The 14,285-nt window shown below is 36.0% G+C and overlaps 1 protein-coding gene across 3 annotated transcripts in view; it reads left to right on the top strand.

Annotated features, from left to right (window-relative positions):
• The window catches only part of RAPGEF2 (Rap guanine nucleotide exchange factor 2), a 204,947-nt gene that overhangs the window by 138,620 nt on the left and 52,042 nt on the right, over positions 1–14,285 (top strand). For all 3 annotated transcript variants that reach the window (XM_068402614.1, XM_068402613.1, XM_068402615.1), the window contains one exon: positions 12,898–13,029. In XM_068402614.1, coding sequence (XP_068258715.1) covers positions 12,898–13,029 — 132 coding nt within the window. The remainder of the gene's footprint in view (positions 1–12,897; positions 13,030–14,285) is intronic.

Below are 14,285 nucleotides of genomic sequence, written 5' to 3'. Positions count from 1 at the left end.
GCATGAATTTATGGATTTCAGAGCCTTTGTAAAGTGTCCTACTTAAATAATTAACTCCACGTCAGGAAATCGTGGTCCACTGAATTTTATAAGGCAACAGAGAAGACTTACGCTAATTCTTTTAAAAGTGAATCTATTGACAGCTGTAGGAGCAGAATAAAAAACAAACTAAAATGAAAACAGTGTTAGTTTCTGTTAGTAACTGTAGAAGCCTGTATGCTAGGTGTACCTCTGCTTGCCTGTTGGTGTGTGACTTCTGCAAGTGTTTTCTGTTGTCTGACTTCAGGAATTTGTCCTGTTCAGTCTTGCTTGTTTCCAAAACAGGAGGTTCTTTTAGTTACTAATTTTTTTTTTTTGGTTTTGTGAGAGGATGAGATTTCTTGCACTTCAGAGTAAAGAATTTCGGGTATTTCTGTTTAGCAGAGAGTTTCCAAGGTCCCCGAATACAACTGCTATTCCTAAATAAATGGATATAGAAGTGTAGTTTCACAAACAGTGGCATGCATGCGAGCAGTAGTATACAGAAAATCTAGTTATCTACCTCCTTCCTGTTGAAGGAAGAGGTTGTTTAGACAGTTAAATGTCACTCCTACACCTACCTCTTCCATTAGTATTGTACATTACTATTCTTTCTGTGATTATGGTGCCCAGGGAAAACTAAATTTAGGAATTCCTGAGTTAGAGTAATATGATTTTTTTTTTTGAGTGGAGGTTCAGTGTTCCAGCTGGGATTTTATTCAGTTAAGCATGCAGAGGTAACATGTTTAATGTAGTAAATTACTAAAATGTCTACCACTTTTATGAAATAAAATAACCTTCTTAATCTCCTGCACCATGGGGTGTTAGAGCAAAGACCATTCTAGTGCTGTCATAAATCAGCAGTTAGGATTTGGCTCTCAAATTTTCTGGTTATTCCAAGGTGACCTAGTGCAGTAGGTGATGTAAATGCACACATCCTGGGTCTCTATAGTTTATCTTCCAGTAGGTGGGAGAAAAAAAGATGAACTTCACTAATTGTATTTGTAGAATAGGCTTCAATTATTGGTCCTAGTATTTCCAGCTGATTTCTGTGCTGCTTATGTTTTCTGCAGCGTGGCAATCTCTGATTTAAAATATCTTCCTAAATAGGCACCGCTGAAATAGTTCATGGTGTCAATAGAATATGTACGTTGCTACATGAATTGTGTTTTTTTAGTATGCTGTTGACCTAAGGCAGAAATATAAGGGATGATTTAAACTTTGTGCACAGCTGCACAGACACAAACAGATAAATTTCTGGAAGTCACATCTGAATGTCAGCATTTTAAGCAGAATAACATGGTGCTTCAATTCAATTGATGATGTTGTCTTACTCTAAAGCAGCCTTGGTTTTAGCAGGCACCATGTAGGGCCTCCTTGTTTGGCTTTGTCATTGAAGGAAGTTGGGAAACAACTACCTTGTGAATATGTTGTTGTGGGTATTTGGAAGAGCTAGGTGATTAAAAAAAAAACAAGGCTAATTGAACTTAGCATTTGATATTACAGTTTTGAATAACTGACAGACTACAAAGAAAAGCTCTGCAGGTTGTTTCAAAATTCAATGGAAATATTGTTAATGTAAAAGATGTTTCTGTGTTAATTTGTGTAAATAATTTTAAATGGCAGTTGTTGCTTCACTGTGCTCCAGAATTTAGGGAACATCTTTGCACTTCCTAAAGGCTCTTTGGTGAAAAGAAGAAAAATAGTCCTTTACTTTTTCCCTTCCTATGATCACAGTGAGCACACACAAGTAGGTCTTTCGTCCAAACCAATAAATATTCATAGTAGTTCAAAGAAGTCAGAATTTTGTTCTGTTCGGCAAAATAGAAACTCTGGGGGTATTAGGAATGCATGATACCACATACAGTTTTAAAAGTTTGTGTCAGTGTGAGAAATGTTCATTAATTTTCTTTGGCTACCATGAGGGAAAATGTAAAAATAATGTAGCAAGGAAAGCTGAGAATATTATAGCAACATTCATTGCTGTTATATTGCTATGGCATGAGTACAGTTGCACTTTCCAAACTCATAAAATAAGTAATAAAGCTGTTTAACTAGTAGGCATGTTAGTACAGCATTAAAAAATCATAGATAAGGTAAAATCATACTATTTTAAGATTTTGCAACATTAGTAATGTATAAAGGGAAATGCTTGTCATTTAAAAATATTTTGAGTAAGTTGTCTTGTTGCTGTGCTATTTTTGTTACCCAGAAAAACAGTGAGACATAACATATATTACTTTATAATGCAAATATGAAACATTTTTGCTCTCTGTATATCAGTCTCAAAAGTATTATCTATAACCTTTCTTTCAAAAATCACCTTATTTTAAGAAATTATCCCCATTTTTAAGCAAAATTGTTTCTTTTCTTTTTACCAGGCATTTAAAAAATTTTATCATTGTTTTGAAATGCTCGCTATTATACAGTTAAGACTCTCAAAACTTTGATTACAGTAATACATAGTTTTGCTTTTTATCAAAGAATGCTACAATCAGAATATTCTTAAAAACAAGATTGAGCAACTGCTTTGATAGCCTCTTGTGTATTGAGAATGTACATCCTGCAATATTGTGTTTCTTCAGGTTTTTTTGCTTGAGGTGAAGCAAGAGTGTGCATCTTTTGTTGTCAGAGAAGGAAAATTAAGGAAACTTCCATAGTATAGCAAGCACATGGAAAACAAGTAGTTGCAGTGCATGATTTGTTGTTTGGAGCCAGTCATTAGCAGAGGAAATTATGCATGTTCCTCTCCTATTGCTTGTTACTGAAAAGCAAAGTCATTGCATTAGGAAAAAAAAGACAGCCCACTTTTCTCATGAACTGTTCCTTGATACTGTAAAGCAGATAATCCTTTAGTTAAAACTCCAAGGATGGCATTGACATGGTTGCAACCATCAAACATAAAAAAAATAAATTTCCGTTTAATTGCTTGTCATGTCTCTTCTTAAATTTTCATCAAATTTCTTTCAATTAATTTCGTATTTTATAGAGGTAGGACTCAGTGTACAAATGAAAATCTGCAGATTTGCATCTGTGCACAGCAACTTCCTACATATCTATATATTTTAAAAATATTTTCTTTGGAAGTGTACAGAATACTTAAGTCTTTACTAAGAAGCTACCAGTAAGAAAATCTAAAATGTTATGATGTTAATTGTGTCGATTTTTGTCTTTTTTCCTCCTTTGCTTAGTCTACTTCTGAATGATAAGTGTATAAAAAAAACAGGCTGGCTTCAGATTTGTCTGCTCGGAGGAGTGACATGGATCTAGGAGGGATTTTCTGGGTCACTGACATTACACACTGTTGCACAGCACGTTCATAACTTCGTCTAGCTTTGGTTTGGAAACCTTCTCTACCACAGTTCCTGTTGAGCCTGGTTTTGAGAATCTCTGTGGTTCATTATGTAGCAACCTTCTTTCAACTTGCTGCTCATTAGGCTTTGCACCTGTGTTGCCTTTCACTGGAAATATTTCTTTTTCCTCCTTACTATTTCTGGATAGTGATCGTACCCTCTTTCAGCTTGGGCTGAATGAGCCATGCTCCTCTTGCACTTTCTCAAATACTAGTTTTTCTTCTGATAATCCACATAGTTCTGCTCTGAATCTATGTATGTTATGGCTTTAAGTCCATCTTTATTGAAAACATATAGCTGGGAATGTGTGCGGCATTTCCAAATAAGGTCTCTGCTGCGGCCATGGAGAAGAGCCCAGAACTTCTGTATTTCTGGATGATGCCTGCTGTGATCTCATTGGGTTCTCCTTCTGCTGCATCACCTTAACAGTTCAGTCACCTTCTGATTAGCAAATAGACTGAAAGTCTTTTCACAGTCATTTCTGACAGATAAGTTCCTAGATTCTTGTTTTTGTCTCCAAGTGCATGATCTCGCATCTTCTCATATTGCATTTTATTTCTCTTACTCCAAGTAGGAGGCTACTCTCATGGAAGAGTGTCCTGCTCATCCCTTGTACCAACAGTGTCTCTGCACTGTGATACCAGCAGGTTTTACCAATATGTTTGTTTTTTCCCCCACTTGGAAAGAGGGGAATTCTAAGATCTTTCCTGTATCTATCATCTTTCACATCCCATCTTTAAAAACTAAATTAAGGGCTACCCAAGTAATTTTTAGTTTTTCTCTGTTGTAGAATCAATTCACTTTGATTTCTTTTACTACTGTAAGTTAGTTCAGTGCAGTAAATTTCAGTGCTGTAGTTCAGTAGTAAACTGCAGTAGCTCAGATTAAACAGCTGCAGTTCAAAACTGAGATGTCCCCTCATGAGTGTTTTGAAGAACTTAACCAAGCTTAGTTAGATTGGCTAGAATGCTGTAATCGTGAAATGAAATATTCCATGATCAGGTATAAAACAAAAAAAGCAACACATGCTGTAAGAACACCCTGCTGATGGAGGCTTCAGCACTTGAAATGTATACATATCATAGGTCTTTGCTTTAACCATTTAAAATGTGCCGAGGATAGATGCTTTCACCTTTGGGCTAGACTCTTTACTTGTCTGTAGTGGTTTTCAATCCTGAGCGGTGCTTTAAAGCTGATAGTAAAATCTGGCTGCAGGTGCCATCAGTTTTACCCCTGCTGCTGTAATCGCTCTTTAGCATCCCCCTTGTCCACTTGTTAGACTGCTGTATAAGATACCCAAAATGACTCTGTGTAGGAGGTGTACATGAGCATCCCCTCACTTACTTAAAATGTTCAGCTGGATTTAAAACATCTTGCTTGAAAACGTTTGAATTAACATTTCCTGTAAATATATGTGCCCACATAAAGTGTTCTTGAACTTTTTTTGCTTTTACATCCTTAGGCATGAATCTTTTGTCTGATTTCCCGTGGAAGCGAAGTTTGTGACCAAGTTCTCTGTTCCTTCCTTCCCCCCAGTTACTTGTAACAGGCCAAAGAGTTCAAAATTTAACCTTATAGGTCCCCAAAACCCCTGAAAGTAGGCCATTTAGTTTCCAGTCCAGCAGTAGTTCTCAGAGTATTAAACACCCAAACAGCCACAAGAGGAAGTATTTAGAAATATCTAAGTGTGGGAAAAACGTCAGCTGGAACATTCATTATGTTAGCATGAAAATCAGTTATTCCCAAGAGAGAGAGATAAAAGACTAAAGCCAGGCTTTACTAATTTTTTTGTCCTCCACGTCTATTGCTATTAAATGATGGGGAGTTTTTGCTGAAGTTCAGTGGTTGAGCTCAGTTTTCTACGCTCCTACCCTAGAGATATTTCAGAAGTCAATCGAAATGCTTCAGAACAGTCTTTGCTTCAGCCTAAACTGCAATAGTCATTGAGTGCCTGTCCCTTGTTGTCAGTTTTCATTATGTAGATTTCCACAGGATGAATTCCCTTCCCAATTTTATTCAGTGTTTTTGGGAAGCTGTTAGTTTGCGTGGGCTGCGCAGGCTCTGTTAGGGCGCTAACTGCGAGTGCTTGGTGAGACAGTGGGGTGCTACTAAGAGTTATACGGTATGTCCTTGTAAATGTGCAGACATACTGGAACAGAGATTCTGCTTTTCACAATGGTTCAAAGTGACTAAGAATGGGATCTGATCTAAATTGTAGGCACCTTGTGAAACAAAACAAAACGATCAATATAAAATACCAGATGCTTAATGAAAAAAGAGGAGGAAGACCTGAAAATCCTGTGTACTCTCTTGTGCAAGGTTCCACTGCACTGTTTGGGAAGAATTTTAGCAGACCATATTTCTCCATGTGTTTGAGGTTGTCAGAGAGTTGGTACTTAAATGTTTATCCACAGTCAAAACAGTTGTAGAATGGTCTTTTTAGTTTGATCCCTGGAGCAGAACAGCTCTAACTTTAAAACCACCACAGATTCCATATTTTAAAAGTATTAAATTATCCTTTGTTGCCCGATGAAGAAATTATGCTTTTACCAGATATTTTCTGAGAGAGACTTCTGAGTAAGGTTCTAAATAAAAATTTTCTGATGTTGCAGATTCATTGCTGTTTGTTTTAAATATGTTATAATGGTTTGAGTTCAGAATTTCAAAATCCTGAGAAGAGCTTTGGAAAATTTGGTATGCTTTAGTTCAGTATGATTTAGTTCAAATCCATTCTGCATTTTTTTTCTTTCATATTCTTGGTTCGCGGTCACTGTAAATACCTGTATGATACAACTTTTTTTTATTATTTTTTTTAATTTTTTTTATTTTACATCATTTGAGCTGTTGCCAATAAATTGACATTCGTGTTTGTGGAAGGAATATTGTTTATGCCAGATTTCCTGAAGAGGGTACTTTTGAATATAAAGTGCTGCGTTGAATCTGTGACACAAATGCTGTCAAAAGAAAAAGCAAATACTAACATATCTGGTCCTACAGCAGATCAGGTAGTTGCGTTAAGTAAGAATGGGTGTGTGTCAGTGATGCATTTCATACTTCTCCTTTGAAAAGAGTTGTCCCTGAGAGCTTTTCTTCGTTCCTCAGATACCCATTTACATTTCATCACCTCTGTCCCTCTGCAGAAGTCAATAACCCTTCAAGCAAAGGATAATTATGTGCAATGCATTAAATGCTCATAGGATTAGCTGCTGAGAGCTATGAGATGTACAGTAAGCAGCAGTTACTGTGTGTTTTGTAAGGAAAATAAAATGAAGTTCCTATGTACTCTCTCTGTCTCACTCTCTCTCTGAGACCAGCAGACCATGTTGAATATTTTTATGGTGTTCTACCTATAGCAAAGTATCAGTGCAGGAAAATATGATGAGCTTGCCAGAAAAGATCCTTATAATGCTTATTTTTTTTGTTAGAGGTGTTCTGCTGTTGTCTTTGTATATAAACAACTGCTTAACAGCAATAGTTCTCAAATGCAATATTTTCAGAACATGGGTTATGCCTTGTGTTGTACTCAAGATGAAGAACATTTTTCAAGAGCAGGTCTTAATGAAGTTTGAGCTATGGTTTCACATAAAGATGTCTATTTGAGGAAAATCTGGACATTCAAAATACATGAGATACTAATCTATAAAGTCAATTATATACAGAAGACATAATTCAAGTCAGAAGGTTTTTATTTATTGCTGAAGTTTTCAGAAAAAATATGTAGAAACTCCTTAATGTTTTCCATCTCACCCCTAAGTACAAGGAAATCCTACTTCCATGGGAATTTCATCCTAATTTGACCTGCATATAGTTTAAACTTTTTATTTTAAATTAAACTCTGCACTGGGCATGTCAGCCTGCGTCATGTCTGTAGACATAATCGATAGAAATTACTTTATTATTCTGTAATTACTTACATTGACTGCTGTGTTTTAAATCACTGAACCATAAAAATGTTTTCCTTGATGTCTCTCATGGTTAGTGAAAGAATTATGTTGAAATACTATGTTGTTGAATACCCACCATTATTAGAAGTATTTCTTCCTGCAGTCATTAAATGTCATAAATCTGGGTATATCCTTAAAACACGTACAACAGACTTACAAACCTTTAATATAGAAATGAACATTTACATAAAAAGGTGAAATTAAATGTTACTGAACTGATAGGATACTGAAGAATACTGGGTTAATGATGTACACTCTTGTAGTGCAATAAACATTTTAAAATTTCTATCTTTGTGGGGAAAAAAATGGGAAAGAATAAGGCATAGTATTTATTTTATTTGGCTGCTGTTGCTCTTCCTTTAAGAAAAGATACAGAATACCAAAATAACTTTATAATTTATTTATTTGGATTTGTTGGACTAAGTGCATCATCTATAAAAGAAATAAACAACATTTTTTTTGTATTATTAGTAAAGAGGTACTGCAGAATAAGCGCTCAGATGTATGTGTTTAGAGGCTGAAGAATTGGTGTTTGCGTTTCTTTAATTGCAGAAAGTGGATATAGGGGCTATAGAGGTGATAGTTGGTGTTGTCTTATGTCTACAGTACTTCCTTGGCCTGCCTCAGTGGCACTTAATTACCTATAGGATCGTTCAACGGGAATTGCATATGCATAACAGAATGTTACGCCTTTGCTCTCTTAAATTCCATCTTTCTGCACGTGTACTTCAGTCACTTCTCAGGATTTATAATTCTTTCATGAAGTGATGACTAGCCTTTAGTAGAAGACCTTGTTTATAAAATAATTACTGTTATGTTTGCTTTAAAGTGAGTGGTATATTGGAGTCTCCAACCAGAATTCCTCTTGTATTTAAAATTACATTCTTGTGTCTGTCTTTCCCATTGTTGCATTTATACTTGTTTTCGCATATAACTGCATTTAAAAAAAAACCCAAAACAACAACAACAAAACAAACCAAAAACACCCTCACAACAAAAAACTATAGAGAAATACTATCTAAACGAAGGAAAGTTTTTGGTATCATTTCACTCATGTTTTGCTGTTCTTGTACCTTTTTATGCTATATCCAAAGGTTTTAATTTCTTGTCCAGTAAATATTCTGAAAAGATATTCGATTTTTAAAAATACTGTATTAGTAGGATGAGCCCAATGATTTCTTGAGCAGAAGTTGACATAGAAGTTGCCTTTTGTTATACAGAAAGGCACGCTGTAGGGTAGGAGAAAAATCATGATGTTCTTAAAATAGGAGGAACATATTCAGAGAAAAGTTAATTGTTAGCTTTGTATGCATAAAGCAGTGACTCACTTGAGGGTGGAAGTAATAAAATGCTACTTTTAAGATAGGAAGATGTGATAGTTTAAAATATTGTACAGTTCAAAATGGAGATACTTCTTTGTCCTGAAGATAGTTTCATGTAATTATTTAAGTTTTCATTTGGTTTAGGGTTTTCAAGAAGTAAAAGCTTGGAGTTCCCAGATGTACCAGTTTTCCTCTGGCTTCTGTACATGTCTGTAAACTGTTTAAATGTGTGTATGTACCTTATATGCTCACTTATTAAGAGCTACATGTATATTTATAAAATACTGTTTTGACTTCTCTCAAATTAAGATTAGGGCTTTGGTGTTAGCTATTTTATCGGTTCATGTTTGGTTTTAAAAACTTTTGACACCTGTTATACTTTATTAGATCTATGCATATCCAGCCTTAATGTTTCTCACTTATGAAGTTTGTCCTGAAAATACGTTATCAGGACAGTTATCTGATGCTTTTAATGACTATTAATTACATGATGTAGTGTACATATAATGTATTTTGGAACTAATTACCCTACTATGTTTTTACTTTGTCCGCCGTGGTGTCCGTGTTTTACTCTGATGCAGTGAGTCCCAAGTGTTCAGTAATGAAGTGAAGAAATATGGTAGTTGCTGGCTTCAGCAAAGCTGTAGTTTAGTGCTGTTGCAGAAAAATAATTGCTTGTTATGCAAAATACACAAGTTGCTTTTGATCCTTATTACTTTGAATGATTCCTTAAAACTAGCCATCATTTAATGAAAATGGAAAACAAGATAAAAAAGACTCTTCAGTTCTGATGCCATTTGTGGTGTCTTCAGTCTGTGATAGGCGATGTTACTGAGGCAAAGGGTATGTTCTTGACTTTCTCACATTGCTGCATGGTCTGGAAGATAAAGCATGTGCTAGATCTAGCCTGTATGTGCTTTAAAACATTCCAAGAAAACCTTTATTTTTGCTGTGATACTAAAAACTCAAGTCCGTACTAAACTGTTGAATGGAATGATAGCTGAATACGAGCAGAGAGTGCTTAAAAATTTCATAATAAAGTGATGTTCAGTAGCACAGGAAAGAGACCTGTTGTAGCGAAGTTAACTGTCATGTTTCCTAAAAGCAGACACTGATGTTACTAGCCATCTTTTCACTGGACATAATAGCACAGTTTCATGATGTTATTTTCTAATCATGTTCCACTGCAAATATGAAATTAGATGTAAATACCCTGGTGTGGGAGTTAGACAGCTTTGTGGTGGTTGCTGGCACTACTGAGTTTGTTGAACATTGCATTTTATTCTTGCTCTGCTTACTGAAAACCAGTTACCAAATATTGTGCTCCAAGAGTGACAGGTGTAGCCTCTTACTTAGAAGACTTACGCACATGTGGTTTTTCATTGTCATCAGTGCTTTACTTTTTTCCCCATTGAGTACAGCTCTGTACATTAATTATTTTAAATGGCAGTATGTGACTAAGGTAGAAATGCATGTATTTCTCACTGAGCTCACAGTTTAAATGTTTCAGCTTATTTAATTTTTGTATCTTTTTTTTTTCCTTGCACAAATTCTCACCTTAACTTACTTGGGGGTAGGGCGGTCGAAGTGGATGCAGCTTTCGGGCATGTAGGACAGAGATGTAGTATTCTGCAAAGATGTGAGCATGTGCTTTCTGCTTGTGAATAGTCCTATTTGATTAGGATCAAAGTGACTAGTTAGGTTGCCCTGAGTAAAATGCCTGCTTCTGATCTTCTGCTGTCACTGCCTGGCAAGTCCAGCTCATGCAGCATGGCTTTGACTTGAGGAGTTATTCTGAAACCAGTAATCACCAAACATTCAGCTGATTGTCTACAGTCAAAAAAATACAGAAGGCTTGCTTTTATTTGCGATGTTTCATCAGTTATTGTGGAATCCCCTGCCTCTTCCTGTTGCCTGTGTAGTAACAAAACATAAATCCTTGCTGTTAATTTAAAACACTAAGTGCAGTAATTATATTAAACATAGCTTGATTTCATTTTTTATCATACTAACTGGATTTGCTTTGATGCAAGGTTCTTAAGAATTGTTATTGCATTGATAAAAAACAAATACAATTGTTAACTACACAGAGGTATTTGAAGGGTGCTATGAAAAATTGAATGTGTTTGGCTGGGCTCAAGACTGTGTTGATATGCTCCTCCCTATGGAGTTAATATTTATTTGTAATTGAAATAGTTATTACTTTATAAAATGTAAAGCTCTCAAAATATTGTATTTTTGAGTTATTAAATGTGCGAATCTTAGATGATTTGTGCATGTATCTCAAAATAATATATAAGATCTCTACTTGGAAAGAAACCTGGACTACTTTAATTCTAAGAGATTGTACTTTTAGAGTATTCTCCTAACACACTGCAAAAGCTATGGTGGTTTACTATACCTATGGAATGTGTACTTACTTGTAGAATAGCTCGAATCACGATAAAGTGGATGTAGTGGCCTGAATATCAGTAAATACTGTTCAGTTTTATGCTAATTCAAATTTACAGATTGAAAAGGGAAGTAGCAGAGACAACAGATACTATAACTAATGCACTCTTTCATACTGTATTTTCTGCTTCTGGTATATCATCAAGAGTGGTGAGCATAATTAGATTTTTCTGAAGGCATCATCCATGGCTATATGTATTAGAGTATTACTTTTGTTAATTGCCCTTTCTTTGTTGATTGGTATATGACGATCAACTCTAGCTCTGGGCTTACTGAAGCTTTTTAGGATTATTAATGTCTGGTTCCTGTTTTTGCCTCTCTTTCAGGTAAAATATTAAGAAAGAATTGTTTAAAATGTAGCCATTTTTGCTATCACCGATGCAGTTATGCTGTGATAAGGAAGAAATCTTTTTCAGGTGTATTAGAATAGGAGATGCCAGTCAGTCTAAATAAGACTAAGGTTTCCAGTTGTCTGTGCTTTCACCACAAATCCTAAAGCAAAGGTTCTTTCAGCGCGTGTTCCATAAACAGACTTAAACCAGGAAAACATCAGTAAAATCATTCAGTACCTTTAACTGTATAGAGCTAATAATTTTCTAAATCACACTCTTGTGACTTGAAGCTGACTTTTTTCATAACCTTTTATACTGATTGGCCTATTATATCTTAATGCTGAATGAGCTCTTATTTTCATTTCCATCCAAGAAAAATGGCAATAGTGCCAAGGTAGCATTCATAACTGACATGGATGGACACACTGTGTATGACATTCTCGGTACAAACACACCTCCGTAGAGAGTATCTACCTTGTCTGAGATGGAACGAAAAAAAATAAATTAATGAGCAAAGGTGTTTTAAATTGTTGAAGCATTTATTGCATACCAAAATTGATACATGAACATACTTTTATTAACTAGTGGTGGGATGCAAGCTTCTTGGGGAGAGGAGTAATTTGCCCCTGAAATAGCAGTTAAATGCTATTTCTTCAGACAGCAAATATTTTCCTTTATCAAAGTTCACTTTCTGCAGTGTGACAATGTTTACAGTTCTTAAAGATTTTCTTGGGAGCTGTGTGCATAAAGCAATAGTAAAAATACACGTCACAAATCTTGGTGGATGATTGTTAAATGATCAAATATACTGTCTTGATTCGTTCTTCAGCAACACGTGTGAGCAAACGCATTTCAGGATTGTAGCTCTTTGCAGTTGTGTCAGTCTTCCCACATTTCCCATTTGTCATATTATTTAGCTCGAAGTATAACAGATAGCTCAGTGACTTGGATTTTACTTGTCTCTAATGTACTTTGTCAACTTGAGAAGCAAAAGAGGTAGCCAAATCCAGAGCAGTGCTTGGGTTTGTTTTGTGGTTTTGTGGTTTGTTTTTTTTTTTTCTTTTTTTAAAGTGTGTGACTTTACTTGCTGTTAATTCCATTCTATGGGAAACCATTGATATTGAAACTAGCACAATATTCATGTGTGCTCTAATTCTATCCAAACCCCACAGCAAGGTACTGAAGAGTTTTGGCATAAGGGTTATTGCTTCACTGGTGTTTGTCCTCAGATACGTGTTTTGTTTTTTTTTTTTTTAAATCTCTTAAATTTGCAGCAATTTGGTGGTATTTTGCTGACCTCTGCATGAATTAAAAAAACCTGCAAAACGCAAACTTTTATGCTGCATTCTCAAGCCCCGACAGTTTTCTTAATACACTTGGTACTGGCAGAGAGTAAAGTGTGACATAAATGATTTGAATTCATTTTACTGTGTGTCTACCTCAAATAGTAATGATGCTTTTTCTGCTCCACCTATAGCTTCCTGCAGATTTCACAAAGCTGCACCTTACTGACAGTCTCCACCCACAGGTGACCCACGTTTCATCTAGTCACTCAGGATGTAGCATCACTAGTGATTCAGGAAGCAGCAGCCTTTCTGATATCTATCAGGTAAGACTGGAATGGATGCTGATGGGAGATGCAATTACCAACAGTTCTGACGTTCATAGCTGAACGCCCACGCTATTGCGTATTATGAGGTTTTGTCTGAAACAGCACTCAATAGATTTCAAAAAACTAAATCATTTGAATCGTAATAATTCCAGGGTTTTATCTACCACATGCTAGGTCTGATGTTTGTGAAAACTCAGCAAGTGATCTGCAGCACACCGGTGTGAAGGGTGTTGCCTTAGTTTGTCAGGATCCAAGTCAGCAGTGTAGAGGTGTTTGGCAATGTTTCAGGATTGTGCTTCATTAATTTTGTTTGTAATTTGTGATTTAGGGGGAGGAAATGTTCCTGAACTTCAGCATGGAGAGCCAGCATGGCCTCTCCAGCAGAGGTCCCTGGAGGGACCTAGGAGGTGAAGGGATTTTGGTCCTGCCTCCAGCACTTCACCTCATCTTTCTGTCTGTCCTATTTGGCATGTGTAAAACAACAGCTGCGACGTTTAGTGCTAGAAGACTAGACTTTGAGACCTGCTGACGAAAAGTGCACGTGAGCTAGGCATTAGGATTAAAAGCTGGGTCAGAATTTCAAAACTATAGATTTCGGACCTTGTAATGTAAGGGATTTTTCTTCTTGATGCTGTATTTTACAGTTCTTAGAGGTGTTGGCTTCAAAATCTGGAACATATTCAGTGGTAGGGAGAAAGAAGTATGCAGTGAGCAGCCTGTGCTGGCCTGACTTGAGGGACATATTCCAGTTTCTTCATCCTGTAAAAACCTGGTGCCAGCATCTCGGTGGTGCTTTCTCTTCTGGTTGTCTTGGCAAAGATGGAGAGGTTAAACTGGGGAGACTTTTTAAGTTGTTATAATTCTGTCTGGGCTTCTTGTCATAAAGATCTGTGCTCTTTGTCTGGAGCAGCTTGCATTTGGAGAGATTTACGGTGAAATTGATCCAGAGGTTCCCTAGAACACTTTGGGGTGTGTGCCCTTCTAGATAAAAGCTAGAAAAAAATCTGAAATAAAAGGTCTAGATCCTTCATTTGATGTTTACAGTTCTTACAATGTCAAAGAGAAGGATTTGTCCATATAATAAGAAACTATAGCAAATTTGTTATTCTGAAAAAAAGTAATCAAATCTAATTAAAATGTTGTTCTATCAAAACAATCATAAAAAATGTAATGAGACCACTTCTACGTGAAGTACTGTTTACTAGGAGACGAATAATGTTTGTTTGGAATGTTTTTAAAAGTGCAAATGTAGC

The sequence above is a fragment of the Nyctibius grandis genome, chromosome 6, assembly GCF_013368605.1.
Source record: "Nyctibius grandis isolate bNycGra1 chromosome 6, bNycGra1.pri, whole genome shotgun sequence".
Classification (NCBI taxonomy): domain Eukaryota; kingdom Metazoa; phylum Chordata; class Aves; order Nyctibiiformes; family Nyctibiidae; genus Nyctibius; species Nyctibius grandis.
This window is presented reverse-complemented; position numbering and strand designations above follow the sequence as displayed.